We start from the raw sequence: 17,749 nt of genomic DNA on the forward strand, positions 1-17,749 counted from the left end.
ATTTCCTGGGATGGAATCTACTCCTGGTGAAGATGCTGTGAACACTGTGGAAATGACAACAAAGGATTTAGACTATTACATAAACTTAGTTAACGAAGTAGTAGCAGGGTTTGAGAGAACTGACTCCAGTTTTGAAAGACGTTCTACTGCGGGTAAAATGCTATTAAACAGCATCACACGCTACAGAGAAACCTTTTGTGAAAGGAAGAGTCAACGTGCCAAACTTCATTGATATCTTATTTTAAGAATTTGCCACAGCCACCCCAACCAGCAACCACCACCCTGCTCAGTCAGCAACCATCAACATCGAGGTAAGACCCTCCATCAGCAAAAAATTACAACTTGCTGAAAGCTGGGATGATCTTTAGCATTTTTTAGCAATATAGTATTTTTAAATTAAGGTAAATACTTTTTTTGATACAATGCTATTGTACACTTAATAGACTATGGTACAGTGTAAACACAACTTTTATATGCACTGGGAAACCAAAAACTTCATCTGACTTGCTTTATTGTGTTGGTCTGGAACTGAACCTGTGATATGCCTGTATGTACCAATGTTAATTTTCTAGTTTTGATAGTTAAACTGTAATTATATAATTTATTTCTTTTCTTTTCTTTTTTTTTTTGAGAGAGTCTCGCTCTGTCACCCAGGATGGAGTGCAGTGGTACGATCTCGGCTCGCTGCAACTCACCCAGGATGGAGTGCGGTGGTATGATATCGGCTCACTGCAACCTCCGCCTCCTGTGTTCAAGCAATTCTCCTGCCTCAGCCTCCCAAGTAGCTGGGACTACAGGCGTGCGCCACCACACCCTACTAATTTTTGTATTTTTAGTAGAGACGGGGTTTCACTGTGTTGCCCAGGCTGGTCTCAAACTCCCGACCTCAGGTGATCCACCCACCTCGGCCTCCCAAAGTGCTGGGATTACAGGCGTGAGCCACCGCGCCCAGGCTGTAATTATATAATTTCTTAACATGTGGGGAATCTAAGTGAAGAATATATGAGAATTCTTGTAAAATTTTTGAAGCTTTTTAAGTTTGAAATTATTTTAGGTTTAAGAATTCTTGGTCGGGCCCGGTGGCTCACACCTGTAATCCCAGCACTTTGGGAAGCCGAGGTGGGCGGATCACTTGAGGTTAGGAGTTCAACACCAGCCTGGCCAACATGGTGAAACCCTGTCTCTACTAAAACTACAAAAATTAGCCAGGCGTGGTGGTGCATGCCTGTAGTCCCAGCTACTTGGGAGGCTGAGGCAGGAGAATCACTTGAACCCAGGAGGCGGAGGCTGCAGTGAGCCAAGATTGTGCCACTGCACTCTAGCCTGAGTGACAGAGTCAGATTCCGTCTAAAAAAAAAAACTTAAATGAAAAAAGAGTTGTTTAAGGAGGGAGAATGTCTGGAAAGGGTAACTAGAAGCAAGCACACCCACCCTCACCCTCACCACCCAGTGTCCCGGTAAGAGGGGTATGAGAGGGCTGCCGGGAGGAGAGAGTGTTCAGGGGAAAGCCAGGCTGTTACTTAAGCAGTGGTTCTCACTGAAAGGTGGGGGCTGGACAATTAAAGGGTGTTTTGGGACACTCATTCTTTCTTTTTTTCTTTTTCTTGAGACGAAGTTTCACTCTTGTTGCCCAGGCTGGCTCACTGCAACCTCCACCTCCTGGGTTCAAGCTATTCTCCTGCCTCAGCCTTCCCAGGAGCTGGGATTACAGGCATGCGCCATCACGTCAGCCTGGCTAATTTTTGTATTATTAGTAGAGATGGGGTTTTACCATGTTGGCCAGGCCAGTCTCGAACTCCTGACCTCAGGTGATCCACCCACCTCGGCCTCCCAAAGTGCTGGGATTACAGGTGTGAGCCACAGTGCCAGACCCATTTTTTATTGTTTGAGCCATGTGCCCGACCCATTTTTTATTGTTTTTTTTTTTTTCTTTTTTCTTTTTTTTTTTTTTGAGACAGGGTCTTGCTGTCACCCAGGCTGGAGTGCAGTGGTGCAATCCTGGCCCACTGTAACCTCCGCCTTCTGGGCTCAAGCAATCCTCCCATCTCAGCCTCCCGAGTAGCTGGGACTACAGGCGTGCACCACAACACCTGGCTAATTTCTGTATTTTTTGTAGAGACGGAGTTTCATCATGTTGGCCAGGCTGGTCTCGAACTCCTGGACTCAAGTGATCTGCCCACCTTGGCCTCCCAAAGTGCCGGGATTACAGGCGTGAGCCATCACACCCGGTCCTGTTTGGGGGCATTTTTGACTGTGACAATAATTGGAGATCATCAGTGACAACCCCGGCTATGGACCAGGGATGCTCAGCCCTCTGCAGTGTACAGGACAGCTCCACACCACAAAGAATCATACCACATCTCATACAACTTTAGAATATCTCACCAGTCATGTAGGTGAAAAATCTGTTCATTTGTTCTTTTTTTTTTTTTTTTTTTTTTTTTTTTGAGACGGAGTCTCGCTCTGTCACCCGGGCTGGAGTGCAGTGGCCGGATCTCAGCTCACTGCAAGCTCCGCCTCCCGGGTTTACGCCATTCTCCTGCCTCAGCCTCCCGAGTGGCTGGGACTACAGGCGCCCGCCACCTCGCCCGGCTAGTTTTTTGTATTTTTAGTAGAGACGGGGTTTCACCGTGTTAGCCAGGATGGTCTCGATCTCCTGACCTCGTGATCCGCCCGTCTCGGCCTCCCAAAGTGCTGGGATTACAGGCTTGAGCCACCGCGCCCGGCCTCATTTGTTCTTTTATTCATTCAACAAACATTCATTGAGAAAGTCTACTAGGTGTCAAGCACTATTTTAGGTAATAGGAATATATCATAGAACAAAAAAGACAAAAATCCCTGCCCTTCTGGAGCTTATAACTGAGTGGGAGAGTCAGACAAAAAACAGCAAACATACTAAGCAGTTAATGCTGCACTGTGAAAAAGGTGTAGAATACCATGTAACAGACAGAGCAGGGGCATATTAGGGGAGAGCTGCAATTTTAAACAGGATGGTCAGGGGGGCCCTCTGAGAAAGTGACAGCTGAGTAGAGGCCTGAAGGAAGCAAGGGCCTCAGTCTCGTGGGTATTTGAGGAAAAAGCATTCCTGATACACGGAATGCAAAACCCCTGAGGTGGAAGTATGCGTAAGGTGTTCAAGTAATAGTAACGCGGCCAGCATGGGTGGATAGAGTGAGCAAGGCAGGGAGAGCGGTGGGAGATAAGGTCAGGGAGATTAAGAGGGTCTGATCATGGATATGAATATATATTGATTTTTCCAGAAATTTAACAACCATATAAACTAAGAAACTATTCCACATTATTTTGTTTAGAACTTTGTGAAGAACTGTTCATTGTTTAGGAAAACTGTATCACTCTACCTGTGGCTTCTGAATCACCCATCAACACACTCGTAGCTGTCACTATCTTTAAGTGTAAGACCATTTCATTATGTCTTCTAGTGGAGTCATATCCCAGTCTTTGCATATATATGTATAATGTAATATACATTACTCTTCCTTTACTACTCTCTATATTACAATTAAGGCATTATATTGGTTTTCAGGGAATTATGTGTGTAGACAGATTCTATTTTCTATCCATTTCATTTTAGAAAAGTGAAGCATTTCAAAATATACCTTATTTTTAAAAAAGCAATGCTGGGTCCAACAAGTATGAGAACGACCAAAGCATAGCAAGAAAATAAAGGGAGTATTCAGAAGCCAGGATGAGAATGGAGGGAATTTTGCTGATAACTGAAGGTGAGTTCCTTAAGGCCTGGTCAAAGGATTTCAGGATGAAAATAGAAAATAGGATGTCCAGGGCTGTATGGAGATGTAACCAGGAGATCTGTGGGCTTCTTCTGGTGACTAACATATAGGATAAGGGGTTATTAAAAAGTGGTTTTTAATCTAAGTTGCTCCCCACTTTGGGTGTCTCTACTTGTTTAACAGAGTAGGCTGGGGAGCAAATAGTTCTCTCTTCAATGAGACCAGAAGCAACCCAAAGCCAGGTTCCATTTTTTAACCCACAAAACAGGTCGGAGCCCCAGGCTAAGCTCATGTCCTCGGGGGTAAACCAATTGCTATGAACTATGCACCTCTAACCTCTTAGGGTTGAGAAAGAGACGGGTAAAAAGAGGAAAAACAGTAACAGAGAAAGGCAGAAGCATTCAGAAAGATCCAATGGAGGAAGGGTCTGAGACAGAGAAAAGACAGAAACCAAGAGAGACAATATTCTTTTCAATCAAGATAGTCATTATTTATTGAAAATTTTCTAAAGACTGGGTGCAGGGCAAAGTAACGCACATGCAATTGTCTCAGGTACAGATTATCAGACTCCCAATTGACAGATGAGGAAACTGAGGCCCAGGTTGGTGAAGGAGACAGCTCAAGGTCTCATAGCTAGTTTAAACTGGTCAGGTCAGGATTCAGCATCTTATGTCTACTACGTCTCAAAAAGTGGGACAGTCAGAAAGAGATAGAGATGGGAGAGGGGGTGCAGAGACAGACACGCACGCAGATGATCACGTGAGCGGCAGACCTGCATGGAACCGTTTCGAAAGACACTGAGGGTGGGAAGTGGGGCTACGGAGGGCAGCAACAGGCACTGACTGCTCCGCAGAGTACTCACCCGTTTGCCGTCTGGGAGCCGCAGGAGCACTCGGCCTCCCTTTGCTACCCGCACGATCCTCCGCAACCCGCTGACCTAGGATTGAGAGGCCGCCCAAGTAAAAGCTCGCGCAGGCCCCACCCCTCGCGAGCTCCGGCCGGCCTCTTCCCGCTGCCACTCCCCCCACAGCCCAGTCTTTATGGCTTCTCACCGTACACCTCCGGCCGTCGCCGCCGCTGTCCCTCCCGCGCGCGCACAGATACGAGACGACTACCGCAAGATCTGGAGGATACACTGGACGCAACCCTTCCACGGGCTGCAGCGCGAGCAGGGGCACGGGCCTACGCCGCTACAGACGGCTCCCCGGCTCCCATTGGAGGAGTGCCCTTCTGCCTTTCCAGGGATTGGCTGGGGATGGAAACACTTTATTTTTACCCCCGAGGCTTAGAGCCAATCCGAGGAAAACTCCGCCCCTTCGGGGGACCTTGATTGGTTAAGGAGCCAAGCCCACCCTTTAATAGGATTGGCCAGGAAAGGAGTGCTCGTCATTGCCCTTTGCTGGTCTATTCGACAGGGCTTCTGGGGGCTAGTTGGCAATACGCAGGCGCGAAGCCGGAAGCCCAGCCAGGCGCCAAGTCATTGAACAATCGAGTTGCCTGGCTTCTTTGACGTTTTACTCTCCATAAGCCACCTTGCACTGCCACCACTCTGCTAAGAGACGCAATTCTGCCCCTAGTTTCTCACAGCTCCACACCCACCTGCAGAGATTCCTAAGCCAGGTTTCTCTCACTCAAAGTGAGCAGAGTTCCTAATTCCATGCATGGAGGATGAGGTGGTTATGGGGACGTGGCGAGTTACCCACCAGTCCCTGATACCTACCGAAACATTGGTCAAGTGACGACCTCGCTAGGAGCCTCAGTTTAACCATCTGGTAATGGAAAGATGTTTTAAAATTTTCCTCACAATGTGTGAGGATTAAATGAGAGGACATATATAAATCAGTTGCCTGGGGCATAAACATTTAAGTTCTCTCCTCCCAATTCTTTCCCAGTGTTCAGGCGGGCAGAACTTATGGCCCAGAGAGGCAAACTGACTGGCTTGAAGTCACACAGCCAGGCCCCACCCCTCGCGCGCTCCGGCCCGGCCTCTTCCCGCTACCACTCCCCACCACCGTCCCGTCTTTGCGGCTTCTCACCGTAGACCGCCGGCAGTCGGCGCAATAAGACCCAGAATAAAACCCAGGCTTTCGTCTTCCAAAGGAAAGTTGTTTAAGAAGGAAGGAGAGATGGGAAGGACCCTCCGATTTGCAAGAATTCTTAATTTGTATTCTACAGACCTCTAATCGAGGCTGGTGACAGGGTCTGGAGAAGCCCATGAATTTGGATGGAAACAAATCTACATCTTTATGGCCGGGCGCAATGGCTCACGCCTGTAATCCCAGCACTTTGGGAGGCCGAGGCGGGCGGATCACCTGAGGTCGGAGTTTGAGACCAGCCTGACCAACACGGAGAAACCCCGTCTCTACTAAAAATACAAAATTAGCTGGGCGTGGTGGCACATGCCTGTAATCCCAGCTACTAGGGAGGCTGAGGCAGGAGAATCGCTTGAACCTGGGAGGCGGAGGTTGCGGTGAGCCGAGATCGCACCATTGCACTCCAGCCTGGGCAATAAGGGTGAAACTCCGTCTCAAAAAAAAAAAAAAAAAAAAAATTACATCTTTATTTTCCCTCTCCTCTAACTGAAATTTAGCATTTTTCAATAAAGAATGTAACTAGGCATAGTAGCAGCAGTAGTAGCAGTACTGATTGTCACCAATAGAAATCAGAGATTTTCATATCACATTATAGATGTTGCCGATCTCTTGAAAATCATATAATTTCAATCATTATTTTGAAATCATGATAGTCATTAGACCCTCCATTAAATCTTATGATTTAATGGATTAATGGGGAGTACATATATGATTATACTACAGCACATATTTGCTTTTTCCATATTTTAATAACTATATTTCAATGTAATTTCTTTTGTAATTCTAGATATTTTATTTTATGAATTTAAGCGATTTTTGTTTTTTTTTTTTTTCTGAGAAAAGGTCCAGTGGGGCGTAGTGGCTCAGGCCTGTAATCCCAGAACTTTGGGAGGCCGGAGGTGGGTGAATCACCTAAGGTCAGGAGTTCCAGACCAGCCTGGCCAACATGGTGAAATCCTGTCTCTACTAAAAATACAAAAATTAGCTGGGGGTGGTGGCGGGCGCCTGTAATCCCAGCTACTTGGGAGGCTGAGGCAGGAGAATTGCTTGAACCCAGGAGGTGGAGGTTGCAGTGAGCCAAGATCATGCCATAGAACTCCAGCCTGAGCGACAAGAGTGAGACTCCATCTAAAAAAAAAAAAAAAAAGAAAGAAGAAAAAGAAAAAGATCCATAGGCTTCACTAGATTACCAAAGGGGTCCATGGCACAAAAAATATTAAGAATATTTGTCTTGAACTCTAGGCTCCAGGAGGAAAAAGACTTGCTCTATCAGCCTGGGCGCAGTGGCTCACGCCTGTAATCCCAACACTTTGGGAGGCCGAGGCAGGCTGATCGCGAGGTCAGGAGATCGAGACCATCCTGGCTAACACGGTGAAACCCTGTGTCTACTAAAAATACAAAAAATTAGCCAGGCGTGGTGGCGGGCGCCTGTAGTCCCAGCTACTCGGGAGGCTGAGGCAGGAGAATGGCGTGAACCCGGGAGGCAGAGCTTGCAGTGAGCGGAGATTGTGCCACTGCACTCCAGGCTGGGCAACAACAACAAAAAGACTTGCTCTATCTTGTTTCCCTGCTGTATCCGTCACCCAGTTCAGTACTTCAGGCACACAGTAGGTACTTGTAAGTGTTTACTGAATGAATAATAGAATTCCTTCCCAACCATCCTGCACACCCCCAATTGGGGGAGCCAGTGCCGACCCTTTGGGTCACCTAAGAAGGAGGGACATTCTTGAATCTAGTTTTGTCCCTGCCAATCTGATTCTGCTCACAGAAGTAGGTGGCACTTTAAAGGTCTGGTCCCAGGAAATCCCAGGAACCTCCCACCCAGGAGCAGGGCCCTCTGCTGCAAAGGAGTGAGGGCAAGCTAGGAAGCATATGAAGACAAGTAGTTTCAACATGGGAACAGGCCCTAGGGCACATTGGGCCCATGACTCTTCATCCTCCTGGTTTCTGTTTAAGGTCTCAGCCAATGGGGCCTGTCTTCTCTGGCCTTCGGTGAAGACAATATCTTGGAGCTAGATGTGACCTTAAAGACCTAGAACAGCCCTCCCTTTCGGAGGTCCAGACTGAAGAGTGAGGGCACAGGGAACAAGATGTTACTCTGGGCAAAGAACATCCTGTCCTCACATGGCTCAGCCAAGGACATGAGCACCCTGGCCAACTATATTAGAATCCTATGATTGACTCTTAAGAGCATCCCTGAAGATGAAGACCAAAGGCCCTAAGGGTGGGTGAAGAAGAGTCCGAAATGCCAGGATGAGGGGCTGGGGATTTGATTTGGGGGACAGAGAGGAATCAGGGAAGAGCACAATGAAGGCCAGACTTCGGAGACCGGCTTCAAGGCTAGACTCTGTCTTGAGATCTTAGGCAGGTCGCTTCTCCTGGACTGATCCCCCAGCACGATAAGCCTCAGTTTATAGATGGGAAAACTGTGGCCCTCTAGAGAGGACAAGGAGAGTCATGTTGTGAGGTAAGTCAGACTGAGGCAAGAGTAACCAGGCTGGTGACTCTGGCTCTGATTAGCTGGGATCCTTTGGCAGGCTGACCTCTTCCTGGCCTACTCCATTGCCTTTGCCCCTGCTGCTTTCCCCTCCCCTCCTCTTCACCACATACTCATTGGGGTTGGCTCCAGATATTGCATGTAGATGTCTGTTTTCTCTAGGATCCTGCACTCTCAGCTCTGGCCTTGAGGTATTGCGTTACTTTAGGCAAGACATTCCCTTTTCTGAGCCTCAGTCCTCCCTACCCACCTCTGACAGCACATCAAAGCCTCCATCCTGTCCCCCTCAAAACATTTATCAGAATCATTGGAGAGACAAGTCAAGGATCTGGTATTCCAACCATCTCACAGAGGAGGCCAGAGAGGGAAGGGGCCTTGCCAAAGGTCTCACACCAACTGGCAGTCATCTTGACTCCTCTCAATCCCTCTCCTTCCATATCTAAAGCCTGTCAAGTCCAACATCTTAAAAGCTCTCATAGAACAGACAAATTGCTCTTGCAGAATAATTCCAATTAATTTATGTACATACTTCCCTCTCAAAGAAATGGAGCATAACTCCTCATTCCCTAAGCACGGGCTGCACTTACTTGGCTTCTTTCCAAAGAGTACAGCATGGAAAAAGAGAAAGAGGAGTAGCTTTACAGTGGAGAAACCTGACGGACACTACCTCAGCCAGGTGATCAAAGTTAACATCAACAGTGGTAAATCATATTGATAGTACATGCCCTTGATAGGATCTAGTGAGAATGACATTTGACTTCTGTGGTCTTCCTTCCCCAAACTCATACCCTCAGTTTAATCATGAGAGAAAACATCAGACAAATCCTGATTAAGGGACATTCTATAAAATACCTGACCAGTACTCCTCAAATGACTCCAGATCATCAAAAACAAGGAAAGCCTGAGAGAGTGTCATAGCCAAGAGGAGCTTAAGGAGACAAGATGACTAAATGTAGTGTGCTAGTCTGGATGGAATCCTGGAACAGAAAAAGGCCATTAAGTTAAAACTAAGGAAATTGGAATAAAGTATGGACTTTAGTTAATAATAATGTACTGATATTGGTTCCTTAATTGCGACGAATATATCACACTAATGTAAACTGTTAAGGAAAACTGGCTGTGGGGCATACGGGACTTCTCTGTTATCTTCACAATAAATCTGTAAATTTAAAACTATTCTGAAATTAAGTTTATTTTAAAAACCTCTCAAATCCGCCCCCATCTTGCCAGTCCCACCTGAGGTCTAGCGTCTATTTCCTTACTGCTCTCCTTTCTTCCAGTCCGTTCTCCTGGCAGCCAGCAGAGGGCATTCTCTAAAACGCAAATCTAACCATCTCTGAAGCCTTCCAGCAAAATAAAGGCGTTGGATGGAAAGTTCGGGAGATATGTTATAAAAGACCGACTTGGATGTCTGAATAAAAGTTATTGTGATCTAGAACAAATCTGGGAAATACTTCTAGCGCCCACCGAGATAAAATTTATGTATCTAAATTTAATATAACTCAGCCTTTCCAAGGTCTCCCGGATAAAGCCCGTTTTTCAGATGTCCAACTCCCTACGTTTCCATCCCTTCGCACAGTTACATAGTTAATTTCCCTTTGTTTTTCCTTTATCTCTACGGATACTTCTCTGCCTGAGCTATCTTCTCCTGCCTTCTTCCCCAAGCCCAGCTCCAGGGACTCTGCACCCCCTCCCAAAGGCAAGAGAGCGCTCCTGTATAATTGGGTTGTGATACCCGGACCGAAGTCGTTTTTTGTTTTATTTTTACTAAATGCGAATGAGGAAAATGAATTCCTTTGGCTCCCCCAGGCCCCGCTCACTCTAGGCCCGAGGAAAGGTTTGACGCACTATAAATTAAAAGATGAATCACTGATAAATCGATGTTCTAGGGCGCAGGATTTCTCTATGCGCATGCGCCAGAGGGGAAGGCGTGGGAAGCCCTTTGCTACCTGGCTGGGTCTGCTGCGGGCGCCAGGAGGAGGAGGGGCTTCCTCAGCTTCGCCCTGCCATTGGCCAGGATGATCCGCATTGGTCTGACGCAACGCCTCTGCGGCCTGGCTGAGCTCGCCCCCCCACCCGCCAAACCCCCGCAACTAACATGTTGCAGGCTACTGCGTAGGCCAGGCGGCTACGTGTCGGCCTGGGGGAAACTGACCACTGGGGCCGGGGCACCAGGCGAAACAAAAGACTCGAAGGGGCACTCTGAACTTGCTCAGAATTTTATTGGGATTAACAGGGTCCACGGGGAGAGGCAAGCCTTCTGGGGGAGGGGGGACAAGAATACCGCAAAGAATACCGCAATGGCGAAGCGGCCTTGCATAGACACCGAGGCGGGCTAGCGGCGCGGCGCAAAGAGGAGAGGGACGGAGAAAGAACTTGGGAGAGGAGGGTGGCAGCAGCGCCTACAAGGGCACTGCGCGGCTGTGACGAAGGCCACAGCGACCCTCCCCGCTTCGGGGGTCAGGGTGTCCACTCCACACAGCACAGGGAGAGGGGCTGGGGCCACAACTGACTGGGAGAAAGTGGGTAGAGGGGCCCTGACCAAGGCATCACAATAAATACAGTTAGCAGCACACAGAAGCCTGCGGGGGCGGAGGGCCAAAAGAAGGGGACTAGCCCCCTTTCCCTCCCCCCAAAATAAGAACTCTGCAATGACTAAACCATAAAAATAAACTTTAAACCCGTGTACGAAGTCGGTCACCCCCCAGAAGTGCAATGTGGGGCCGCGTGGCCCTAGCTGAGGAGGAGGGCAAATGGGATAGGGGGTGGGGGATACAGAGAGGTAATCCCCAAAAGGGCAAGACCCTTATCCAGTTTTCCCCCTCTTCCCCGGGTTGGCCCAACCGTTTGGGACCTGAAGCACATCCTCCAGGTCAGAGTCGTCTGAATCTTCCCCTTCTTCCCAGACATCTTCACTTCCTTCCCCCTCATAGTTTCCTTCCTCCTGATAGACGTCTTCATCTTGCTCGATGCCTGCATAGGGGAGAAGCAAGGAAGGAGAAATGGAGGAAGACAGTTAGATGAGCAGATAGGTGTCACTCTAAAAGGGAACAGAGCCCATACCCAGGGCTTGTAGGGCCTGGGACAACTTGCCGAGTGCCTCTGCTTGGAACAAACAGCCAAAAGTGTGTGTGGGTATACTCATAAGCCCACAGAATGAGGGAGTTGGAGGGAGGCAGGTAGGCAGTGTGGGCTCCCTGCTTCCGTCCAGTCAAAACTGATACATCTCTGATAATAGCTTTTTCTCCCCCCTTGTACTCATCAATGTGTGTCTCTTCCTGAGCTCCGACCTCAGCTGAATAAACCTATTCATCTCCAGGCAGCTTCCTTGCTCCTTTCCCCCAGTCCTGATCCAAACAGGCCCCAGTCTGTGTTCTTCAACCCAATTCCCCACCCCCACTCCCACCCTTAGGGCTGGGCAGACAGCTCTGCCTCCCCTTCTCTGAGAGAAGAGATGCCATCAGGTGGGAGGGGAAGAGAAATGAGAATCCGTTTCCCTCTCCTACCTGAACACGACTAGATTGAGGCTCCACATTCATTCAATACCTCTTCCCTTAGTGCCCTGGCCTTGCCCTCAATGGAAGTTTGCCAGGGACCCCATGGCCAAAAAAAAAACCCAAGAGTGGTTGATTTTCCTGCCCCTTCCACCTCCCATCTGAGTACTTCTCAGCATCTTTATAATTCTGATGTTGTTCTCAGAGCCTTTAAGGTGCTAATGTGACTCTACAAGAGGGCATTATTATATGTAGTACTTGTCCAACATATACGACCACTGAAACCTTTTGTGGGAAGCAGCTTTCGGATCTGGTGAATGATCCTCAGGACGTAACTTTGGAAACCCTGCCCAACATACCATGCATTTTCACCCTTCCAAGTCCTTGTTCACATGATCCACTCCACTGAGAATGCTCCATAATGCGCCTCAGTCTGAATGCAGCCTCCAATTCAGATGTCACCTTCTTCCTCTAGCTCTCCCCCCCCCCCCCCCCCCCAACTCTTGAGGTAGAACTGGCTGCACCCTTTTCTGGGCTCAGAGAGCACACTGTTCACTTCATGCTCTGCTCCCAGCACAAGCCTGGGAATTCGCCAAAGGCCAAGGCTGGGTACAGACTGTGCTGAAATGCACTGTGTTTTGCCACTCCCCCACCTCGATGTGAAGTGTCCTTTTTAGTTTTCCACCCACTGTCTCCTATCTCTGTGTACTCTTCATCTTTCGATGTTACAACCATCTACCCATCACCTGGAACTAAAATGATTTTTTAGGGTTTTGTTACATTTTTAAGTTAAATGTTCACTGGACTTCCTTTGTTTAAAAAGTTGCTCAGAATGCTTTTTCTTTCCTCCATGAAAGCAGATTGTGTTCATGCCTTGATACCCTGTCCTTGGCCAGGCTTGCTCTGAAAGAAAAGAAGACGGAAGACAAGGGTTGGGGGCAGGGGTTAGCTCACCTTCCTCAATGCCCTCCTCTTCTTCCACTGATTCGTCTGAGATGATCTCTATCACATCCTCGTAGTCATCCTGATCCCTGTCAAAGTCTTCAATAACTTTCTCATAGTACTCAATGTCTCTGTCATCATCATCGCTGCCTTCATTGTCACCTTCATTGCCATCATCATCACTGCCCTCATTGTCACCTTCATTGCCATCATTATCTTCATCATCACTGGCCTCATCTGCTTCATTGTCACTGTCGCTGCTGTCCTGGTTGTTGCCATGGCTGCCCCAGAAGCCGCCGTTGAAGAAGTTGTTGCCATAAGTGTGCTCGTTGTTGTCAGGGTTCTCTTCGTTGTCATCAGCGTTCTTGTTGTTGTCTTCAGGGTTCTCATTGTTGTCATCTGCACTCTCATTGTTGTCAGTGGTTTCGTTGTCATCAGCACTCTCGTTGTTATCAGTGGTCTCGTTGCGGACCTCATTGTGGTCAGGGCTCTCGCTGTCGCAGATGTTCTCATTGATGTCAGTTATCTCATTGTCAGTGGTCTCGAAGTAGTCAGTGGTCTCCATGAAGTCAGAGATCTTGATGTCATGAATTGTCTCATCAATGTCTGAGATCTCGCTGAAAATGTCTTCCACTGCATAATAGTCAGGGGCATCTTCCATGATCACCACCTCACATCTGCCCCTGGTTTTACTGTAGGAAAGGCTGTAGCTGAGTATGGGGTTGGTGGGAGAAGGAGTACCCATAGCACTCAAAGGTGGAGAGTAACTAGGGGAAGCAGTAGGCTATAAGGGATCCCAGGGATGGGGCTAGGGTGGGTAAAGTCCCACTTCTGCCCCTGACTGTGTAACCTCAAGCCATTTCTGGACATGATTTCCCACTTGTAAAACATATTCCACTGGGATTATCTCAAAGGTCCCTTTGGCTCCATAAATCCTGTGTTACACTAGTTTTTGCCCCATCCCCAACAAACCACCTCTCAGCCACCAAACCCCTCATTACCGTTTCTTCATTTCTTGCTTCTTTCTCTTTATCCTGGAGCCCCTTTCTCTCAGGTAGTAGCGTAGAGGATTAACCCACAGATCATTCTTGATAATCTGTTGAAAAAGGGGAAAAGAAATAAGACAGCCATTAGTACAAGCTCCAGATCCTACTCTTAATTCCCTACGCACCCAGGAACAAGCCTAGCAAGGCCTTCTCTGGTGATGCCAGGAAGGGCCCCACCTCAGCAATCCTGTCAGCCTCTGGGAGGCTATGGTTTGAGAACCAGCTGAAGAAGCTGTGGCTCGCATCCTGGTTCCCATGACGGCGGGCCTGGGGTTCCTGGCCCCGGTGCCAGCGGATTGGAGTTGAGTGAGACACCAGCCGGCCTAGGGACAAAGAAGGCTATGGAGATGGGACAAAACAAGGACAGATTGGGGGGGACATGGATTTACTCTGGGACTGCCTCTTACCCGAGCGGTTGCGCTGGAACTCCTTGACAATCACCATGTTTGTAAAGTAGGGGTTTGTTTGGAAGTACAGCTTCATTTTGTAGCCCATGGAGATATGTCTGAGATCCTGTACCTGCTCCAGGTGGGGGTGATGGTGGAATCTGTCTCCCCCCACACACACCATGGCCCTTCCCACCCACCTCCCCTCACCTCCAATAACCAGATTCGTTGCCCGATCCTACTAAAAAATGTCTCTCTGGCCTGACCTGCAGATTGGTCAAGTAGCGGAAAATGTCTTCATCACGACGGTTGATCAAAATTGAAATTCTGGGGTGGTTGAGGAACTGATGAGTGGAGCAGTTTAGGTCAAGGATTGACTATTCCGTGAAAGGGAGGGAGGGAAGGCCAGGGAGGGCACAGTGAGAGAGGCTGGAGCAGGAGGATTCCTTCTGTGTTTATGTTGTATGTATGAAGCAAGTGAGTCATGGGACATAACCCATACTTATTCCCATGATAAACCTCTATGTTAGGTGGCCCTGCAGGGTATTGAAAATCTATGTGCATGTGGTATATGTCTCTGGGTGCTGAAGGCTTGTGTTCACAAAATGCACGTCTGGGGGCTGAAGGCCCACGTCCAAGTGATGCTGTATCTGACTGCTGAGGGCCTGTGGTCACATGATGTTGTATGTATGGGTGTTGAAGGTCCATGTCTACATGATGTGCGAATGGCTCTGATGGCTTGTGGTCAAGTGATGCCATGTGTCTACATGCTGAGGACCTGTGGTCACATAATACTGTGTCTAGGAGCTGAGGTCCTATGTCTAAATGACATTGTATGCCTGGGTGCTAAGGGCCTCTTACCATGTGCTGTTTTGTATGAGGGCGCTAAGGGTCTGTATCCACATAATTCTATTAGAATGTTAAATTTATGTTCCTGTTACATGTATGTATGTGTCCATCTACTCTCCCCTTTCCTTCATTTAACTCTTTTTTCTCTATACCTAGACACTCCCTCTCTTGACCTTTCAGGGGCTCCAGCCCCTCTCTAGCCCGTTTCCCTCCAATGCAAGACACTCCAGCCAGGATTGGGGTCTCCTAGTATCTTAAGCAGAGATCTAGATTTACAGAGCCCTGTATGGCTCAGGCACCCTTTCTGGGTAGTTTCTCTGCTGTGTGCCATTCCCCTCCCTCTTCAAGGTCTCTGAGTCAGTTGATCTTCTACGTGCCCCTCCCCTCCTCCTTTCACCATCTCTAGTCCAATTTTTTTGCTGTGTGCCCCTTTACCGCCCTCCTCCTTTTTATCATCTGTGATCCTTTTTTTAACGCTATGTTCCTTCTCTTCCCCCTTTCCCATCTGTGGTCCAGTTTTTATACCCCCCTGTACCCCCCCCCGTCCCCTGCGTCCCCCCCTCCCCGTCCCTTCATCATCTCCAGTCCAGCTTCTCTGCTGTTCTGCCCTCCTCCTTCCATCCCTCTTCCACCCAGTCTAATCCGCCTTCCGATAGGGGGCTCACGCCCACCTCTGGCTCTCCTCCACCCCCTTTACCTTTTCTGTCCCTCCCCCACCTCCCCCTTTCCTGTCACGGGCTTCTGACCCATGGAGTATCAATTAGAAGGATACTGCTTTGACCCAGAAGCCTGGGATATGCTGGATGATAAGGTCTCTGCGCTCCAGGAAGGGTCTTCGCATCTGGATGAACTTGCGCTTGAGACGCAGGAAGGCCTTGCCTGCCTTGATGTTCACCGCCTCCAGATCCAGCTGAATATCCTCCAGTGCCTGCAGGATGCTCTCCATCCTCTCGGCATTTCTCTGTCTGCTTTCCCTCTTCACCTTCCTCTGCTTCCTCCTCCGCCGCCGCCGCCTCCTCCTGCTGCTCCTCATACTCTCCTGCTCATCCTCATCCTCATCCTCCACTATGATGATCGCCTCTTCCTTGCTCTTTGGGTCAATTAATCTCTGGGGCCCCCACCCCACTGCGCTACAGGTTTCTAGGGCCCCCTCTCCACCAAAACTGCTGGGCTGCACAACCTGAAAATCGATTTCCAGGCTCCCCCCGGAGGCCTCAGGAGTGGGGAGTGCTTCTAGGCTCTCCGTGGGCGGGGGCGCCTCCCCATACCCCGACTCGATGGTAGGATCCCAGCCGGGACACTCAGCACCGAGCGTGAAGTATGCGCGGATCCCCCCCTCCTCGAGAATGACATAGGGAGGCGGCGGGGGCAGCGCGGGGCCCACTCCCACCCCCCTCATATCGGCCAGCACCTGTGCCGCCTCCGTTTCCTCCTGGAGCCTCGGGCGCTGCTGGGGTGGAGGCAGCGGCAGTCGGAGGAGCGGCGGCGGCGGCGGCGGCGGCGGCGGGGGCGGGTCGCGCTGTGGAGACTCGGAGCTGCTTAGGCGGCGGGTCTTGGCCGGAGGCCCCTCATCTGGGCGGTCCATGGCGACCGCGCTCGTACAGCTCAAGAGACTCGCACTCGCCCCTTAGCTTTTAGCTGCGTCGCTGCCGCTAGTCGCACCGGGAAGCGGAGCTGCGGAGACTCACGCAACCAGCTCTCCTCACCACCTCGCTCTGGCGTTCCCTCCCACAGCGCCCGCTCTACTCCCTCCGCGCCAATCGCCGAGGCCCCGCCCGCTCCTGACGCAGGGATCCGCTCGGCCTGGCCATTGGCTGCCGGCCGCCGCGGCAGCGCTCGCGCTCCCGCGACCCCTGCCCGCTCTCACGCAATCTGCTTGCCAACACCACACATCATCAGTTTCCGATTGGCTCCCCTCGGGCCCGCCAATCAACGGGCTGACTCCCCCAGCGACGGGAGGGAAACTGCAGGGCGATTGGCTGCGAGGAAAGCTGGGGAAGAAGCCCCTCTCCCTCACCCTCTCAGCGTTTTATCCAATGGGAAAAGTACCAGTGGTTCTGAAGAGCAAAAAACGAGACGAAAAACAAACGCAGGCGCTGAGCAGGATGTGCTCACATGAAATTGGGAGAGCCTCGTTATCGTTCCCCCCGCCCCCCTCCCCTCAGCAACTACGCACTTTTAAAATCTGCCCCTTCCCCCATTTCCTTCAACTCCTTCCACCACCCCCGCTTCTGCCCCTTCCCCCATCCCGGCTCCTGCCCCTTCCCCCACCCCCGCTTCTGCTCCTTCTCCCATCCCCCACTGCTGCCCCTTCCATCCCCGCTTCTGCCCCTTCCTCCACTCCTCCACCCCCCGTTTCTCTCCCTTCCCCCACCCCCCATTTCTGCCCCTTCCCCCATCCCCCGCTTCGGCCCCTTCCCCCCGCCCCCGCTTCTGCCTCTTCCCTCACCCCCCGCTTCTGTCCCTTCCCGCATTCCCTATTTCTGACCCCCCATCCCCCAACTCTGTCCCTTCCCTCACCCCCTACTTCTGCCCCTTCCCTCAACCCCCACCCCCCGCTTCTGCCCCTTCCCTCACCCTCCCTCCCTCCACCTCTGCTCCTTCCCCTATCCCATTTCTGCCCCTTCACTCACTCCCACCCCCCGCTTCTGCCCCTTTCCTCGCCCCCATCCCCCGCTTCTGCCCCTTCCCTC

At 50.1% G+C, this 17,749-nt stretch overlaps 1 protein-coding gene and 1 long non-coding RNA gene across 5 annotated transcripts in view; both read right to left on the bottom strand.

Moving 5' to 3' along the window:
- LOC112616030 overlaps positions 1 to 4,929 on the bottom strand; it is a 30,664-nt gene extending 25,735 nt beyond the window's left edge. For all 3 annotated transcript variants that reach the window (XR_003117539.1, XR_003117538.1, XR_003117537.1), the window contains exons 1-2: positions 4,802 to 4,929; positions 4,612 to 4,686 (exon numbers count right to left, since the gene is read on the bottom strand). This is a non-coding gene — a long non-coding RNA (uncharacterized LOC112616030). The remainder of the gene's footprint in view (positions 1 to 4,611; positions 4,687 to 4,801) is intronic.
- Positions 4,930 to 10,542: 5,613 nt separating this feature from the next.
- Positions 10,543 to 16,778, bottom strand: TSPYL2 (TSPY like 2). Of its 2 annotated transcripts, XM_025372980.1 has the most exons (7): positions 15,829 to 16,778; positions 14,474 to 14,551; positions 14,229 to 14,340; positions 13,999 to 14,144; positions 13,777 to 13,871; positions 12,788 to 13,467; positions 10,543 to 11,312 (listed from the first exon to the last, which is right to left on the bottom strand). In XM_025372980.1, exons 1-7 carry the CDS (start codon positions 16,639 to 16,641, stop codon positions 11,146 to 11,148), a joined length of 2,091 nt encoding a protein of 696 aa, XP_025228765.1. In that variant the 5' UTR covers positions 16,642 to 16,778; the 3' UTR covers positions 10,543 to 11,145. The 2 variants fall into 2 exon arrangements, with proteins under 2 accessions (XP_025228765.1, XP_025228764.1); XM_025372979.1 differs by lacking the exon at positions 10,543 to 11,312 and having other exon boundaries at positions 11,909 to 13,467.
- Positions 16,779 to 17,749: the final 971 nt, after the last annotated feature.

This window comes from Theropithecus gelada, chromosome X (assembly GCF_003255815.1).
Source record: "Theropithecus gelada isolate Dixy chromosome X, Tgel_1.0, whole genome shotgun sequence".
In the NCBI taxonomy this organism is placed as follows: domain Eukaryota; kingdom Metazoa; phylum Chordata; class Mammalia; order Primates; family Cercopithecidae; genus Theropithecus; species Theropithecus gelada.